This window comes from Pholcus phalangioides, unplaced genomic scaffold (genome assembly GCF_987345545.1).
Source record: "Pholcus phalangioides strain wild (caught in Gottingen) unplaced genomic scaffold, Ppha-v1.0 ptg000020l_1, whole genome shotgun sequence".
Taxonomy (NCBI): domain Eukaryota; kingdom Metazoa; phylum Arthropoda; class Arachnida; order Araneae; family Pholcidae; genus Pholcus; species Pholcus phalangioides.
In genome coordinates this window covers 3286960-3302232 of record NW_028301613.1, presented here as the reverse complement: position 1 = coordinate 3302232, position 15273 = coordinate 3286960, and the positions used below count along the sequence as shown (strand labels likewise).

General features: G+C 39.5%; 1 protein-coding gene across 1 annotated transcript in view; it reads left to right on the top strand.

Moving 5' to 3' along the window:
* The first annotated feature begins 754 nt into the window (after positions 1-754).
* Positions 755-15273, top strand: part of Alg9 (alpha-1,2-mannosyltransferase Alg9) — a 37003-nt gene continuing 22484 nt past the window's right edge. Inside the window, exons 1-7 of the mRNA XM_089248559.1 lie at positions 755-1174; positions 3442-3589; positions 4237-4371; positions 7435-7505; positions 9046-9208; positions 11897-11958; positions 13916-14003. Coding sequence (XP_089104685.1) covers positions 1083-1174; positions 3442-3589; positions 4237-4371; positions 7435-7505; positions 9046-9208; positions 11897-11958; positions 13916-14003 — 759 coding nt within the window. The 5' untranslated portion in view covers positions 755-1082. The remainder of the gene's footprint in view (positions 1175-3441; positions 3590-4236; positions 4372-7434; positions 7506-9045; positions 9209-11896; positions 11959-13915; positions 14004-15273) is intronic.

Here is a 15273-nt window from a genome sequence, read left to right as displayed (position 1 = left end):
ATTACCATCGTTTTGATGCGTGGTTTTTCTGCTCTGACCTTTTTCCGACGAGGTGATGCAGGAGAACGCCATTCCAGGCTTTGCCGTTTCGTTTCAGGGTCGTACCCGAGACAAAACAGAACTTTAAATTGATCTTTTGTTCGTTCATTTTCCTGTTCTCAGTTAAGAACCAACGCACTAAAGCCGGGTTTTCGTAGGAATAGGTTTGTTTCGCAGCGTGAACCGAATTAGACTATTTCGCGCCGACAGAAACGAGTTACATAATCACGCTACGCGTTTTTGTTTTCCTAGCGAGGCGCATCAGATCAGGGCGGCTATATAAAGTATATGGCTTTGGCATCAGCTACTCTGTCGTCTGCATGCTCCGGTTTGAAGGGAAGGAAAAGAAAACGCACAAGAGTGAAGAGAATATCGGCAAAACGCACGACGCATTTGACTCCTCCAGGAGCAGTCAGCCAATAACGCCCAACGTAAAGCACTGTCGTGAGCCGTATTGCGCTCTGTAGGAAAACAGTCCTGCTGCTTTTCTTACTGGTGAGTGGACGGCGTGTCGCGCTGGGCGAATCACGTTGCGCGAGGCACAGGAAACCTGCTCCTAGGAAAACCCGGCTTAAACAAGTACTTTGTAAAACAAGTCTTTCACGGAACACAAACGACTCTCAACTGAACAACGGTGGCGGCAGATGGTCAACACCTGCCGCTACGCATGTTGTGCAGCGTTTTTCTTCGCCAGTGTTGCCAGATCGGCTGTTCTGACTTCATTCACCGAACTTTATTGTCAGAGGTTGTAGAAAATTAACCATTAAAATAATTTAATTGGCAAAACAAAAATGCAACTCGATTTCTTCTTTTTTAAATCAAGAAAGTGGCAACACTATTGTCTCCTAATCCACGAACTGGAACTGTTTACTTTTTTCTTTTGTTTACACGTTTTTCTTCCCCCCCCCCCTTCCTTTCGGCGCCCTCACCACGGAAATTGCTGCGGTCAGTGAGAATTTATCTCCGGAACACAAATAACGATGACTTTAGGTCGTGAGTTTTATTAAATTCGAAGGGCGCCCCCCGAGTGTCTCGTTATCAAAATGCCGGCGAGGAACCGACCTCACTCGGCGAGAAGAGCCCAAATGAGAGCGCCAACAAAGCCGCCGGCGGTTCATGTTGAAAACAAACCACTGTGAGTTGTTTTATATTACATTTTTAAAAAAAATAAATTTTGAGATTGTTAATGTGCACCACGTAGTGTTCATATGTTTGAAGTTATTCACATAGAATGTAATATTTGAAACGAAAAGAAATATTGATATGACATTGTACATAGTGGGGGGGGGGCATTCAAGTATTATGTCAGCATCAATGGGGGGGGGGTGGGTTTGGATAATGCTTATGTCATCAACAACCCTTAATGAACATATGAAATATTCTTAATGGCATCTTACTTGGTGCGCCAAAACTGAGAAAAACCTTTCGATAGTTTGTGGGCACTTCAAGTAACATTCCCCCCTATCGATAAGTGCCTCACTTAAGTGATCTCTGAATGTGTCTGGGCCGCTTAAGTGCTCTGGGACTGTGCTGCAGATCACTTAAATAATCTGAGAATGTGCCGCGGTTATGCTGAGTGATGTAGAACCGCACTGGGGGCCACTTAAGTGCTCTAAAACTATGTCACTTAAGTGATCTCTAAATGTGTCTGGGCCGCTTAAGTGCTCTGGGACCTTGCCGCAGATCACTAATAATCAGATAATAATCTGAGAATGTGCCGCAGGTAAGTTGAGTGATGTAGAACTGCACTGGGGGCCACTAAAAAAATGTCACTCAAGGGATCTCTAAATGTGTCCCCTGTTGACTTAAGTGATCTGAAAATTTTCCACGGGCCGCTTAAATGTTCCGGAATTGTACCACGGGACACTTAAGTGATGTGCAAATGTGTTCATTTTTGCAAAATTAGGTTTGAGGATGGCAGGCCGCATCAGATAACCACCAGGGTCTTATTTGGTCTGCGAGCCAAGTGCGATTTATTATAAGGCTTAGAGGGTGGGTCGCAATGAATTTATTAAAGATAAATTTTTTGATTTCATAGCCTTCAAATAACATTGAAATTAACAGAAATTGATTATAACAACGTGTGATGGTATTTTCTTCCGAAATTTCAATTAGAAAATATTTTTCCGCATTAAAATACATTTTTTGATCGTCTCTGGGGGGGGGGGGGGGCGTGTACGTCTCTGATTCCACTAATATGCGTTAGGATTCAGAGGGGCAGAGCTGATGACGAAATTTTGCTGAAAAGTGGGGGGGGGGGTCAAAAATGGCTAAAAATTTGCTTACATAATACTTGAACAGTCCCATATTAGGTCTATGAATCCAGAGTATACAGTAGGGGGAGTTCTTGATACTTTTTCAGCCTTGACACAAAGTCAGCTTTGCGACACTTCGTTTTTACGAAATTAGCAAATCAGTAATGCAATAAGTGAATTTATAACATGACTAATAAGATTCGTACAAGTTTTCTTCACTCAATACTATGGGTGAAGACCCATAGCTTAAAAGTCTGTCGCTGTGTTAGCGGATTCGAACAACCCGTCGCAGAAGCTCCTGCGAATCAAGTTTTGATAGTGACCCATAGCTCAAGAATCTCTGGCTGTAAGTGGATTTGTGCAATCAAACTCGGAAGTCCTCCCCCTGAATCAAGTTTGGGCCGTGACTCGGAGCATAAGAGTCTTTCACTGTGTTGTTAGAACGACCCATCTCAGAAGCTCCTGCAAATCAAGTTTGGGCTGTGACCGGGGACTTGAGAGTCCCTTGCTGTGTTAGTGGATTCGAACAACCGACCCATTGAAAGCACCTGCAAATAAAGTTTTGATCATGACTCATAGTTTGAGAATCCCTAGCTGCAAGTAGATTTGTGTGGGACCCATCTCGCAAGTCCCTTTGAATCAAGTTTGGGCCATGGCCCATAGCTCAAGAGTCGTTATAGATGTTAGCACTGAAAAATCAAATGCAACACTCAGACTGTTAGGTACACACAGTTAAACTTTCTCCACAATTCACTACTTAGTAAATCACCCATAGATGGTGATAGACCTGAGTTGCGCTAGGTTTGAAAAAAAAGAAAGCTTAAGAGTTTGTGTTAGTGGATTTGTATGACCCATCTTGGAAGTCCCCCGTGAATCAAGTCTTGGTCAGCACCCAGAGTTTGAGGATCCGTGGCCGCGAGTGGATTTTTATGACTCATCTCTAAAGCCCCTGCAAATCAAGTTTTTGTCGGGACCTATATCTCGAGAAAGCACTTCTATATGTCCTCGTAGGTTTCAATAAAGTAAATTGTGTCAAACGTTTCAGGGTTGTCTTAACGTTGAAGATCCTGTGGGCCAAGTAATATCTGCGAGTACTTCATATGATGAAATTTTAATAGTTTTTTCCTCTTCGTTTCTTGTATTCCAGAGAACCAATCATGGAAGTACCGCCGACCATCCAGCCGTGGTCTCCTTCTCCGTACACAGCTTTCAAAGCCTTGTTATCTGCTCGATTGTGTGCAGCAGTTTGGAGTAACATTTCTGATTGTGACGAAGTTTTCAATTACTGGGAACCCGTGAGTATATATATTGTTTGTTATGGGGCGTCTGTGCATATACAGTTGAACTCCCATTATAATAAACTTTACGGGACAAGAAATTTGATTTTTTCATATACAAAGGTTGGGTGGCATGTACTTCAAATACTCTTTAGAAAATCGTCAAATGTTTCACCATGAAACCATTTGTTTATTTTCCACTGTGCTTGCTTTCTCCAACTGGATTATACTGCCTTCTTGGTCCGCTAGGGCTTAGAACCTGCTTAGTGAAATAATATTAATAAAGGGAGGGGTTGGCGTTATATGAAAAAATTGCATTTTCTTTCTGATTTAATCAAATGCGGTTGCATCAAGTTGAAAATAACAGCTCGTGAACCTAGTCCCTGCTATAATTTATTGATTCATAAATATTGCAATGCATTTGCATTACAGTAAGCCCTAGCGTTTCTTATTCATTTCTTTTTATTATTTACTAGCTATAATACCTGGCGCTGCCCGATTTTTCTTGAATTGCTGGGAGGAAGGGTTCCCCAAGTGTTTTAATGTTATTCCCTAAGGTGGCCCGAACTTCAAAAGGTTAGGAAACACTGGTTTACTGTATTTTTTTTTTTCAGTTACTTGCATAATGACGTTAACTTTCTGGTTTTTTTTTTCATTTTCGGTAGACACATTTTTTACTGTATGGCTCTGGATTTCAAACTTGGGAATACTCGCCACTTTATGCAATCAGGTCCTACGCATACCTGTTGCTGTATGCTGTGCCCGGATTCATCTACAGCACTTTCTTGCAGTCAAATAAGGTGAGAAAGAAAATTGTTCTTTTTTTATTGCGATTATGAATAAGAATGGTTAGGAAGAGAGAAGGGGGGGGGGGGTGAAAGAGGGGGTACACCCATTGTGTGATGAACCACTGTAAAGGTATGTGCATGTCTGAATGCTGAATGTGCCTTCAATAACCTAATTCAGTCATATTCTGTAGGAATTTTTTGGATGTGCCTGCGTTTGCTCACACTAAAATCATGATTATTCTTTCAACATTAACCCTGTGGCGAAAGAATTATTATAAGGTGATGTAAAAAAATAATGGGTTTGCCACCAGAGCGAAGAATACCTGAAAGATGTAAAAAAATAATGGGTTTGCCACCAGAGCGAAGAATACTTGAAAAGGGGAAGAGGTAAAGGAAATGGCTAGGAATGACAAAAGTACAAAAAAAAAAAAAATAATAATTTTTTGGCGCAAGCTTAGTGGGATTAACAAGATTATAAAAAATCACATTTGTTAGTTCATTGCATAAGGGAGATTCTCACAAGATAAAACACTTGCAATTTACAACAAAAATCAAAACACCAAATGGTCATGTCAGAATTTTTTTTGGATGGCGAAATTGACATTTAACAACAAAATGTTGGCTCTGCATTAAATTAAAAAAAAACAATGAGGTACCTCATAAATTGTGCGTTCTTGTGAAAGTAATTTCTTTTGCATGATGAGCCGGCGATCCTGGTTGTCAGTTCGTACGTCGGTCAGCGCTTCGATGATTACCATTGGAATATACTTGAGTGTGTGTATCAGGAACTATACTTTTACGATTTTTATAAACACAATCTTATATTTGCGTGTCATGATTCATTCGATTTTTAGGAGGCCTCACAAGGAGGACCTCATTCGTACAGTGTCACCTCTTGAATCCGCTCATTCTGGGCGCCCGGTTTCTCTCCGCACTTTCACACCTTGGCGATCACGAGCTCGCCAAGTGTACATGAGTGAGCTGGCCGCTGGTGTACGTGAGTGTCCTTATGTACAGTAGCGGTCACTGTAACCGGTGCTTTCTGGTTCTTACCGTGTCTGTACAAAGGACCTGGCTTTGAATTAGCGACGATAGTGCGCCCTGAGTTGGTAGACGGTTGGCAACCCCTATTTGCTGGGGGGACATGCCGTCTCGTGGATTGTTGAACGTTCAACAGCGATGCATATAGTTGAATGACGTTGTGTGCCGACAAAAGGTACCACTCATTCTCTGTAGCGACCACACACATATTCTTGGGGGAGGTATACGAGTCAATTTTGCGATCGGGGTCGAGTACGAAATAAAAAAATGCAAATTCATGCCTGTGATGGCATGACAAACCCTAGATTCATAAACATGCATGGGAGATACACTATTCATAAAGATTCGTCTCTCTGACGAACATATTATATTGATGATTTTTGTTTTATAGAATACAAGGAGCAATAAAACACACTTTAAATCTGAAAAGTTGTTTATTAATCATTAATTTTCTGAAATGAAAATGAACACAATAGTTATTCTGAGCAATCGACACATAATAAACTGAAGTGATTCATACACATGAATTTTTTACATTAGGTACAACAGAACCTTGTCATTCGCCGTAATTTTTGTAATCGCAGAAGGCACAAATTTTTTTCCGAGATTTACAGGGTTGTGTTTGATCAGTGGAAGAAGTTTCACTAAGAACTTCTGCAATTTTCCCCAGTTTCTGCAATCGCAACACTATTCATAAAAATTCGTCTGTGGGACAACCTACTCACTGTAACTCCATTAGCACCAGTGCACTCTGACATGCCACAGGCGCAATACTAATTATTGAACGATCTAGGAAGGTACTTTTAGAAGTTCATCTTTCTATATCTTTCACTTAAAAAGTTAGAAGTGTTTACGTATTTTGCGCGGTCTGTTGTGAGACGAATGCTTATGAATCTAGGGTTAATACATTAAATAATAATAATAATTGTATTGAACAGGCGGTTTTGAATGTAAATTAATGTGAAAAGTTGAGTAGAATTTAGTAAAATTTGGAATTAACCAAATTTGAAACACACCAAGCTCTGCCCAGTGGCATACGTTCCGGGGAGGAGAAACTTAGTGGCCTAGAGCGGCAAGTTCAAAGTGGGCAGAAAACCCACAAATCTACCTCTACATAGAGAGCAGGGGGGGGGGGGAGCAGGTTAGTGAGTGACCAGACAAATGACTAAGTTTCCAAGCACGTGAGTGAGCAAAACCGTGTGCAAGCACATCAGTGAGCAAACGAGTAATGTACAGCAGTGTTTCTCTATAATTTGGGCTGCAGTCCGGTACTGAACCCTGACAGCATCAATACTGAGCTGCAAGTGATTAGTCGTTTCATTTTCCCCATTCATTTTCCTTTAGTTGAGTGTTTGACCAGCCGCAGGCTTCCAAAGTTACTGACCTGGAGGATGTGCAAGCATGTAAATGATCAAAAGAGTGACCTAGGGGGTGTTCAATCATGTGAATGAGCAAAAAGAATGACCTAGAGGTTGTGTGAATGACCAAAAGCGTGGCCTAAAGAGCAAGCAAACAGGTCAGGGCACAACAAAAAGAGTGGCCTAGAGAGTGTATGAACACATCAGTGAGTAGAAGAGTGACCTAAAGCATGTGCAACCATGTGAATAGCCAAAAGGGTGACCTAAAGAGTGTGAGCATGGGAATGACCAAAAAGTATGCAAGCCTGTGAATGACCAAAAGAATGACCTAGAGAGAGTTCAAACATGGGAGTGATCAAAACAGTGCGCAAGCATTTGAATGACCAAAAGAGTGACCTAGAGAATGTATGAGCATAAGGCTGACAAAGAGAGTACACAAGCATGTTCGTGACCAAAACAGTGATTTAGAGAGACAAGTTTATTTACAGAAGTGGGGCCAAGCATGTTATTGCATACAGCGGTAAATTCAGGGAATGAGTGGCCAAGAAAATTTGGAATGGATATAGCGCAGCAAAATTTATGTAGCCCACAGGCAACAAAACCGTAAATCCACTCTGGTTCTGTCGTGTAGTAGTATTGAGTACTCAGATATTAACCCCTCTTTTTTAAATTTCAGGTACTGGTATTCTACTTCACGAGATGCCTCTTGGGTTTCGTCAGCGCATCTTGTGAAGTCTATTTTTATAGGTAGGTAGCTTTTGTATTTAATACTCTTCAAAAAAGTGTGTGTATGTGTGTTTTTTTTGTCCGTCTTCTCAATGTTCAACCTCCTATCTTATAAACTTAGTTTATTGAAAGTACTACAATTATTGAGTCGACATGCATCTTTGCGTTAATTAAATGCGTGATTTTCTACTTTTCTTGTCCATACATAAGTGTTGTTTTGCAACTCACTGTGCTTCATGGGAGGGATGTGCAACAGTAGTTGATTTGTTTGTCATCAGGGGCGTCTGAAGTGTTTCAAACTTTTGGGTGCTTGTATTGATCATTATGTTAGACATTTTGATTTATGAATCAATTCAGCAGTTGCTCAGAATCCATGCCATAAATTATCATTGGTGCTCAAACACCCGCATCTCAGACACAGCTGTTTGTTTGAATCCTATTCTTTGCTCTCTGCTTTGTTAAGTTTTTCAGTATAACAAATGTCAAAATGAAGATTGTTTGAGAACTGTGGTTTAACTGAAGTAAACATTTTTCGAAAGTCATTTCAGAAGCTGAGAAATTGGCATCGTGGTTTGACAGTTTCGTTTAGAATAAAATGTAGGTGTTATTGTGGCTATAGTATCATGATGAAAGGAAAGTTCTGGGCCGAGAAGCCATCGTCCAATAGAATTTAGCCACAGTTCCAATTCCATCATACCATGATTCCTGCCACGAGTTTTTCTTTCATAAGTTATGTGTAGGCTTGACAACTTATGATGAAAAAAGTTTAAGTAGTGCATAGTCAAAATTGAGTTTCTCTCGGTATATGAACAATACATGGGCGATGCTTCGAGTCCTGGGGCAGTGGTTCCCAAACTTTTTTGAATCACGAACTCCCCCACCCCCCCCACCCCCCCACCCTTTTGACATGAATGAATGAACACCAGAACTTTGCCACTGGACTTATCCCGTTGCCAAGATTCCTTCCAGCCCAGCTTCGTGGCAGAGTCTGGAACACTCCCCTTTTGACAAGAAATTTATAGGCGACCTTCCCTACACAAATTGACCATATGGCCTATTTTTCCAGGATTGATTTATTTTTAGTAGGAAAGTGATGAATTAGTAGCATGTGTAGAGTATTGAATAGATACTGTATATACATGCTATACTATCAATCATAAGTAGATACAGGCTCTCTTCGAACAGGAGGGATGGGTTGTATTGTGAACAGCAGGGGGTGGATTTTTCTACATCCACATTCCTGTCTATGCTAATAATACAAATATTTTGGGGAATTGGGGGATGGTCATCCCTTCTGCCCGCTGCGCCCCCTTCTCTGCATCCGCCTATGCTATCAATTCAATTTTGTGCTCACGTAAGTTTATTTTGTCTCTCACAATCTCAGTAATGCATTGTATGCATATATACACAACTGCTAATTCGTCTGATTCTAAGACCACTTATAACATACACCTCCTGTTATTACATACACTTCTCAATTACCAAGGGTATATATTGTAACCAAACTTAACTGTATATATATAAATATGCATATTTCTAACTTATTTATCTTTTCCTCCAGGTGCATTTGCCAGCGATTTGGAGGCCACGTTGGCAGACTGACTCTTTTGTTTCTGCTGTTTGGCTCGGGAATGTTCATCTCCAGTACCGCTTTCTTGCCAAGCACCTTTTCCATGTATCTCAGTATGGTTGCATTAGGCGCTTGGTTTGTTATGGAAAAAGAAGTAAGTTATGCTTCACACATTCATAGCTCAAGAAATTTAGTTTTGTGAATGTGTAATATGTACTTTATTCCCCCTGCATGCCAGCTAATATAGGGGGGGGGATGCGGTATTTTTTGGATAAAGTGTTTGATTTTGTATTCTGGAGTGGGTGAGACATGTGGCTAGATATACTTCTGCGAGTCCTGGCCAGGAGTTGTTGGAGCCCGAAGCACTTTTTTAAACAGATTTTTTTAAATTGTTGCAGTAAGTCTGCCACATGGATTTTCTTTTTATTGTTGCCCAAGTCTGCCGATTTCATGTCAAACTATAGGATTTCAATTCAATTATTTAGACGTTGCTGTTTATCATGAAATGAGTAAACTAAATAAGGTTTTCACAGCCATCGTCAATCAAAAGAGGTTTTCCTAGAGCAAACATCAGTCAGTCATTGATGAGGGGCTTGTTCTCCCCCCCCCCTTGATGATTTCTCCAGACTAATTGTTGGCAAAAGGAGTAGGAGCAGGGGTTGTGCACAGGATCGACCTTTGGAGGGGTGCACAAAAATGTTCTCTCTTAAAAATTTTGTGTGACCATCCTTTAAAAAGCATTTCAATTAGCAGAAATTAGTTAATATAGCGTATAAAGGGTATTTTCTTTCGATATTTTAATTTTTTCATTACAGTAAAACCTTGATAAGTCATCATCTCAAGTTATCGTAAAATTGCCACGGCTTAAGCGGAGCGACGACTTAAGAGGAGTTCCGTCAGTTTTAATGTGCAATGTTATGAAAATCATATAAATTTAAAGTTATATGACATTTATTAAAGTATGAATCAAAATATTAATATTAATAAAATTTATAGATTGTGAAAGAAAAAATAATAGAAATTTTTTATGTTTTTTATCTCTTATTACTTAAATTATCGTGGTGAAATGTACTGTGTACATTTATACTTGTAATTTTTAATTTAGACTAACAGAGCAATTGTTTGAATGAGTAGCTTTTCTTCATAATAGAAACTCTCTATTGCACATTAATTTTACATAAATCAAATTTAAAATTTTAGTGCTTTAATTCTTCATCAGTAGTTCATGATACATCTACAAAGTAATCTCGAACACTTTTGACTTTGTGGAGGGGCCCTGGGCAGGGAAAAGTAAACAGAAGACCTCAACTTGGGAAAGAATGTCTAATTTCTTTCAACGAAGATATTTTGTTTAAATTTCAAGCCCTAAATTAGTAGAGTCCATGCACTTTCTATGATTATTTATTATCCGTGCCCGCGCGTTGCACTTTGACTTTAACTTGATTAATTTGATTCTTTGATTTACGTAATTTTTGATTTCCTTTATGTAATCTTTGACATATCAATAAATTTTGGTTTTGCCGGAGATGCTCTGCCTCCCCCCCCCCCTCTGGCAAGAGGGAGGTGAAGTGCTTATGTTGCTTCTTGCGAAAGAGCTTGGGTGTCTCGCGTTTTGTCCAGTTTCTCCAATGAAGCCCAGGCAAAAGTGAGATCTAGCTTGAACAGTCCCCAACTTCCCGAAAACCTTAAGGCAAATGAACTTCCCCAGCGTAACTTTCGTTACTTAAACTGTTCCGTTTGGGTATATAGGATTTTATGGTGACTTTTAAGCATATGGCAATGCTGTTACCAAGCTCTTTTTTTAATGGGAGCCATAAAAATAGTCTGTTCCTCTTTCTAAAACTTTTTCATAGTGACGACTTAACCGCAATTAGCGACGAGTAAACGAGGGTTTAATAACATTGTATGAGAGCCGGAAGTGTCTAAAGAAAAATGACAACTTATCAGGGTGACGACTTAACGAGGTTTTACTGTATTAATTTTTTCCGAATTTTTGATCGGCTTGGGGGGAAGGCATGCATCCTCTGTGCCCCTCCCTGCATATGCCTCTGAGTAGAAGCATACACAGGGGTGGGATTTTAGGGGAATGGACACATGCCTTCCCCCAAGGTGACCAAAAATTATAAAAAAAGTTAAATATTTTCATAAAAAAATTGAAATATCAAATGAAAATATCTTTTACATGTTATTTTTAGTCTATTTCTGTTAATTTAAATGCTTTTTTGAAGGTTGGCCACTCAAAATTTCTCTGCAAAAAATTCCTTATACCCGCCCCCACTCTCCCCTAAAGGTTGATCCTGCATATGCCTCTTATCAGGATGGGAATCTTCGACAAAACTTAAGATGTGGAAATAAATCTAGAAAGAAATGGAAAACTTTTCAAAGCAAAATTTTACTGCAGATGCCACTTATATGGAATTGCCACCTTTCAGGAACAAAATTAACTTTCATCAGACAAATTATATCTTTCCTTTTTTTTTTTTTTCCTGAAAATAAAAATTTCTCGTAAGACACCTCCTGACTATGTCTAATGCTAGCATTCGGAAAATGTTGAAAAGAAAATGAATTTGTATCGATGATGGTCCTCTTTCTTTCCTCCCCAAGAAACCCTCTTTTGATAGACAAAAGAAAATTTTATTTTGAGAGAAAGAATGGTAACGAATAACTTCTTTACTTTGTGGAATTTTCATTTTGTGACCGAAACGGGATATATCTCATACATGTGGCTCTAACGGTGAAGGGGATAAGGATTTTTTATCTCCACTACACCACATTTGCAATGATATCTTATTAAAATGCATTATTTTGATGATGATGATGATGTTACTGTTTTTCTTCTCAGATTGTGGTTTTAGCAACAGCAGCTAGTACGATTCTTGGATGGCCATTTGCTATAGCTCTAAGGTGAGATGATTGTTGAATTTTCATTTTGGTTTGCAAAGGAGTCCCGTTTAAAAAAAAAACAAAAACATACAACCAAAAAGTTCTTAATGCTTTTGAGTTTTAGAAAGATGCTTTAAAAAAAATCACATTTTGTTAGTCCTCACTAAGAAACCATCCCTATTAATATTTTCCCAATGTATTTTTCATTGCATAATGCCATGACGATAGAGATCGGGATCTTGTACGGAAAGAAGTTACGTGCCTGCTGCACGTGTGGGTCATTTGTGAAGAATTTCCCACAAAGGAAGCGTTAATAGAGGTTGGCACAAGGTCTGGATATTTACAGTGAATAGTCACGAAGGGGGTCCCCCCCCCCCCAAAAGCTACTACAAGGAATGAAACCTTTTTCAAAGTGGCCCTACTCTGCCGTTGTTAGAACATCTCAGAGAAATTTTTTTGAATTATATGTGCAGGTTAGCGTAGTACTTAGAACATGTGCCACAGCACAAAAAAAATGGGAGCCAACATTTGTTAATTGTGATGGGTGTAGTGCTCTATACTAATAATTACAGCCAAATTCACAGACAGAAATTCATCGAATGGACAACTCATTGCCTGGGAAGATTCACAGACAAACAATCTATCGACAACAGTTTGATATGAGTGAATGAATTATCAAGTGAGTGAACCAGTGAATGAATAAGTAAATGAGGGAGTGAGCAAATGAGTCCCCAAGTGAAGAAATACCAGGGGATGAGCAAGTAAGCAAGCAAGGGAACTAATGAAGTCACTCATTCTATCATCAACTCACTAAGTTGCTCACTCTGTTACACACTCAATCACCCACCTGGTTGCTCACTCAGTCACACACAATCACTAGGTTGTTCATTTACTTACAAGGTTTCTCATTCTGTCATTCAATAAATCACTTGGTCTACCGCTTCATCACTTACTATGACGCTCACTCACTAGGTCTCCCACTCACCTCTATGATTCTGATAATCAAAATGCCAACTTTTTTGACTTCACAAATCAGTAACAAAAATGAAGCCAAGTCCAATGCTTTGACTAATTATTGGTGGTAAAGGTGAAAAAGATGGGGGGGGGTGTGTCATTTTATAGTAAAAATGTTCTTCATTTTTGTAAAAGTGATCTGTCTTTTTATGAAAAGTAAGGAATTTTGTAGGAAGCAAAACAATCTAGTCGATTTTGTACTTCAGATTTATTTTTGTTAATTTTTATATTGTGAAGAGTCTGGAAATGAACCTAAAGTTTGCCGGAGAAACCCCTGGAAGAGCCTATATGGAAAAGGATGGCATTCACTCCTAACCTTTGAACTGTGATATTAGAAATATATCTTTCCACAAACACAGATTTTTTTCCCCTCTAATATCCTCGACTAAGCCCATCATCCAAAAAATTAAAAGAAAAAAAATTAATGTAATCTGTCATCCAATGAAGCGTTTTAAATTAGGTTTACTATGTGGGCATGGGTTTCCCCAGGAAAACTAAACCAGCTGCAGCCACATTGACTCTGCGTAATACCATACAAGATTTGGGATGCATCTTAAGTCCCTTTGATTTTTCAACTCAAAATGGATTCTGACAAGCAATCAATATGTTGCATCTATCGTTCCGTCCATATTACATAGAAGCTCAGAGCAAATCACTCAAGGACAGCCCATGTGGCACCAGGGCTGCAACTAGGGTGGGGGGGGGCAGGTCTCGTGCCCCAGGCACTGGACCAGAGTTGCACAAAGTTTGTTCTCAAACCTCTCCTTCAACATTGCTAGAGGGCGCCAAAATGCTCACTTGCCCTGGGTGACCAAGCATCTAGTTGCGGCCCTGTGTGGCACACATAGTGTAAACCCACCTTTTTCATTTTATTTGAAGTCAAGTATTCATTGAAATGATTATTTACATAAATTTTCATTGGTTTTCAATTTGATTGATGATAACGATTATTGATATTTATAAGTTTTCCAGCTGCTCTCGACATTGTGTTTTTGAAGAAAAGTTTTCCATTGTTCATGAGGTGGAGTTTGATCTCCTTGGGTCTCATTTTGGTGAGTTTTTCCCCCTCTTATTGCTTTTTCTTGGTAAATTCAAACTTGGTGTTATAACAATGTTTTTTAACATTGCATAAATGATTTTAATCGAATGTTAGAGTGAGTTTAATCGTCATCCAAGCCAAAAACGCCAAACCTGATCTTAGCATTCGGATGAATAGGCCTACACTCAAACCTCTGTTTAAGGGGCCACTCTGAATAAGGGACACCTGTATTTGAGGAACGGATATCCAGATCTTTGGGTAAGAACTAATTTACCTCTGAATAAAGGACACTCTATTTGAAGGATAAGAAATCTGGTCCTGTGGGTGTCTCTTATTGAAAAAGGTGGAACTGTATCAAGTTACTGAGTACATCAGTAACCTGATACATACAAGATTCGGGATGCATCTTGAGTCTCTTTGATTTCAATATTCGAAATATCCTTAAAGTCTTCGTAAACCCAGTTTGAAGACGTGCGGGGTAGTCCAGTGGTTAAGATATCTGACTCTCATCCTGACGACCCGGGTTCTTATCCCAGAATGACCAACCACGCTACTCCTGTACAAATACGGAAATGAAACGATTTTCCAATATTCCAAATATACTTGAAGTCTTTCCTAAACCCACTTTACAACCCATTTGAGTAAAAGGTGTTGAAACTATGGGTACTCTCTGTAGTGACCCAACAAGCAACTACTCCCCCACTGCACTTTATTCAAATAGCACAAAAACCAGCACTTGCTTCTCTTAATTGAAAAAAAAAACAAAAAAAGGTGAGATTTTTAGCTCTAAGGCATTCAGTACCAGTTCCAACAAGGCAAGCAATATGGCTCCGAGCACCATTTATCTCACCAATATACAGACTTTTTGAATAGGAACAGAGGGTGTGCATAGTGAAGGGGGGAAGGTGCTCCATCTCTATTCTCCCTTGTGTACCTCTGCTTCTTTTAGTATCTGCCTTTGGAGGGAGAAATTATTGAGTTAAGGCACCAAAACCATTCCATTATCTGCCAGGGCTCTGAGGGAGAATAACATCTGTTTCCCTGATTCTAATCTTTCCATATGTAATTATTTTACCAGGAGAACCTCTCTCTCTCTCTCCTCCACTCACAAAGCTCTATGCCCTTGGACATTGTGTCAGTTGCCCCACTACAAGGTTTGTTCAAAAAGTATCTGACCATAATTTTTCAAGCGTAAACCAATGAAACTATGGAAGATGTGGTTTGGTGCATGTATATAGGCAATCCTAGTGTGCATACTTGAATTTTTTCCTACCTGTAGAAGC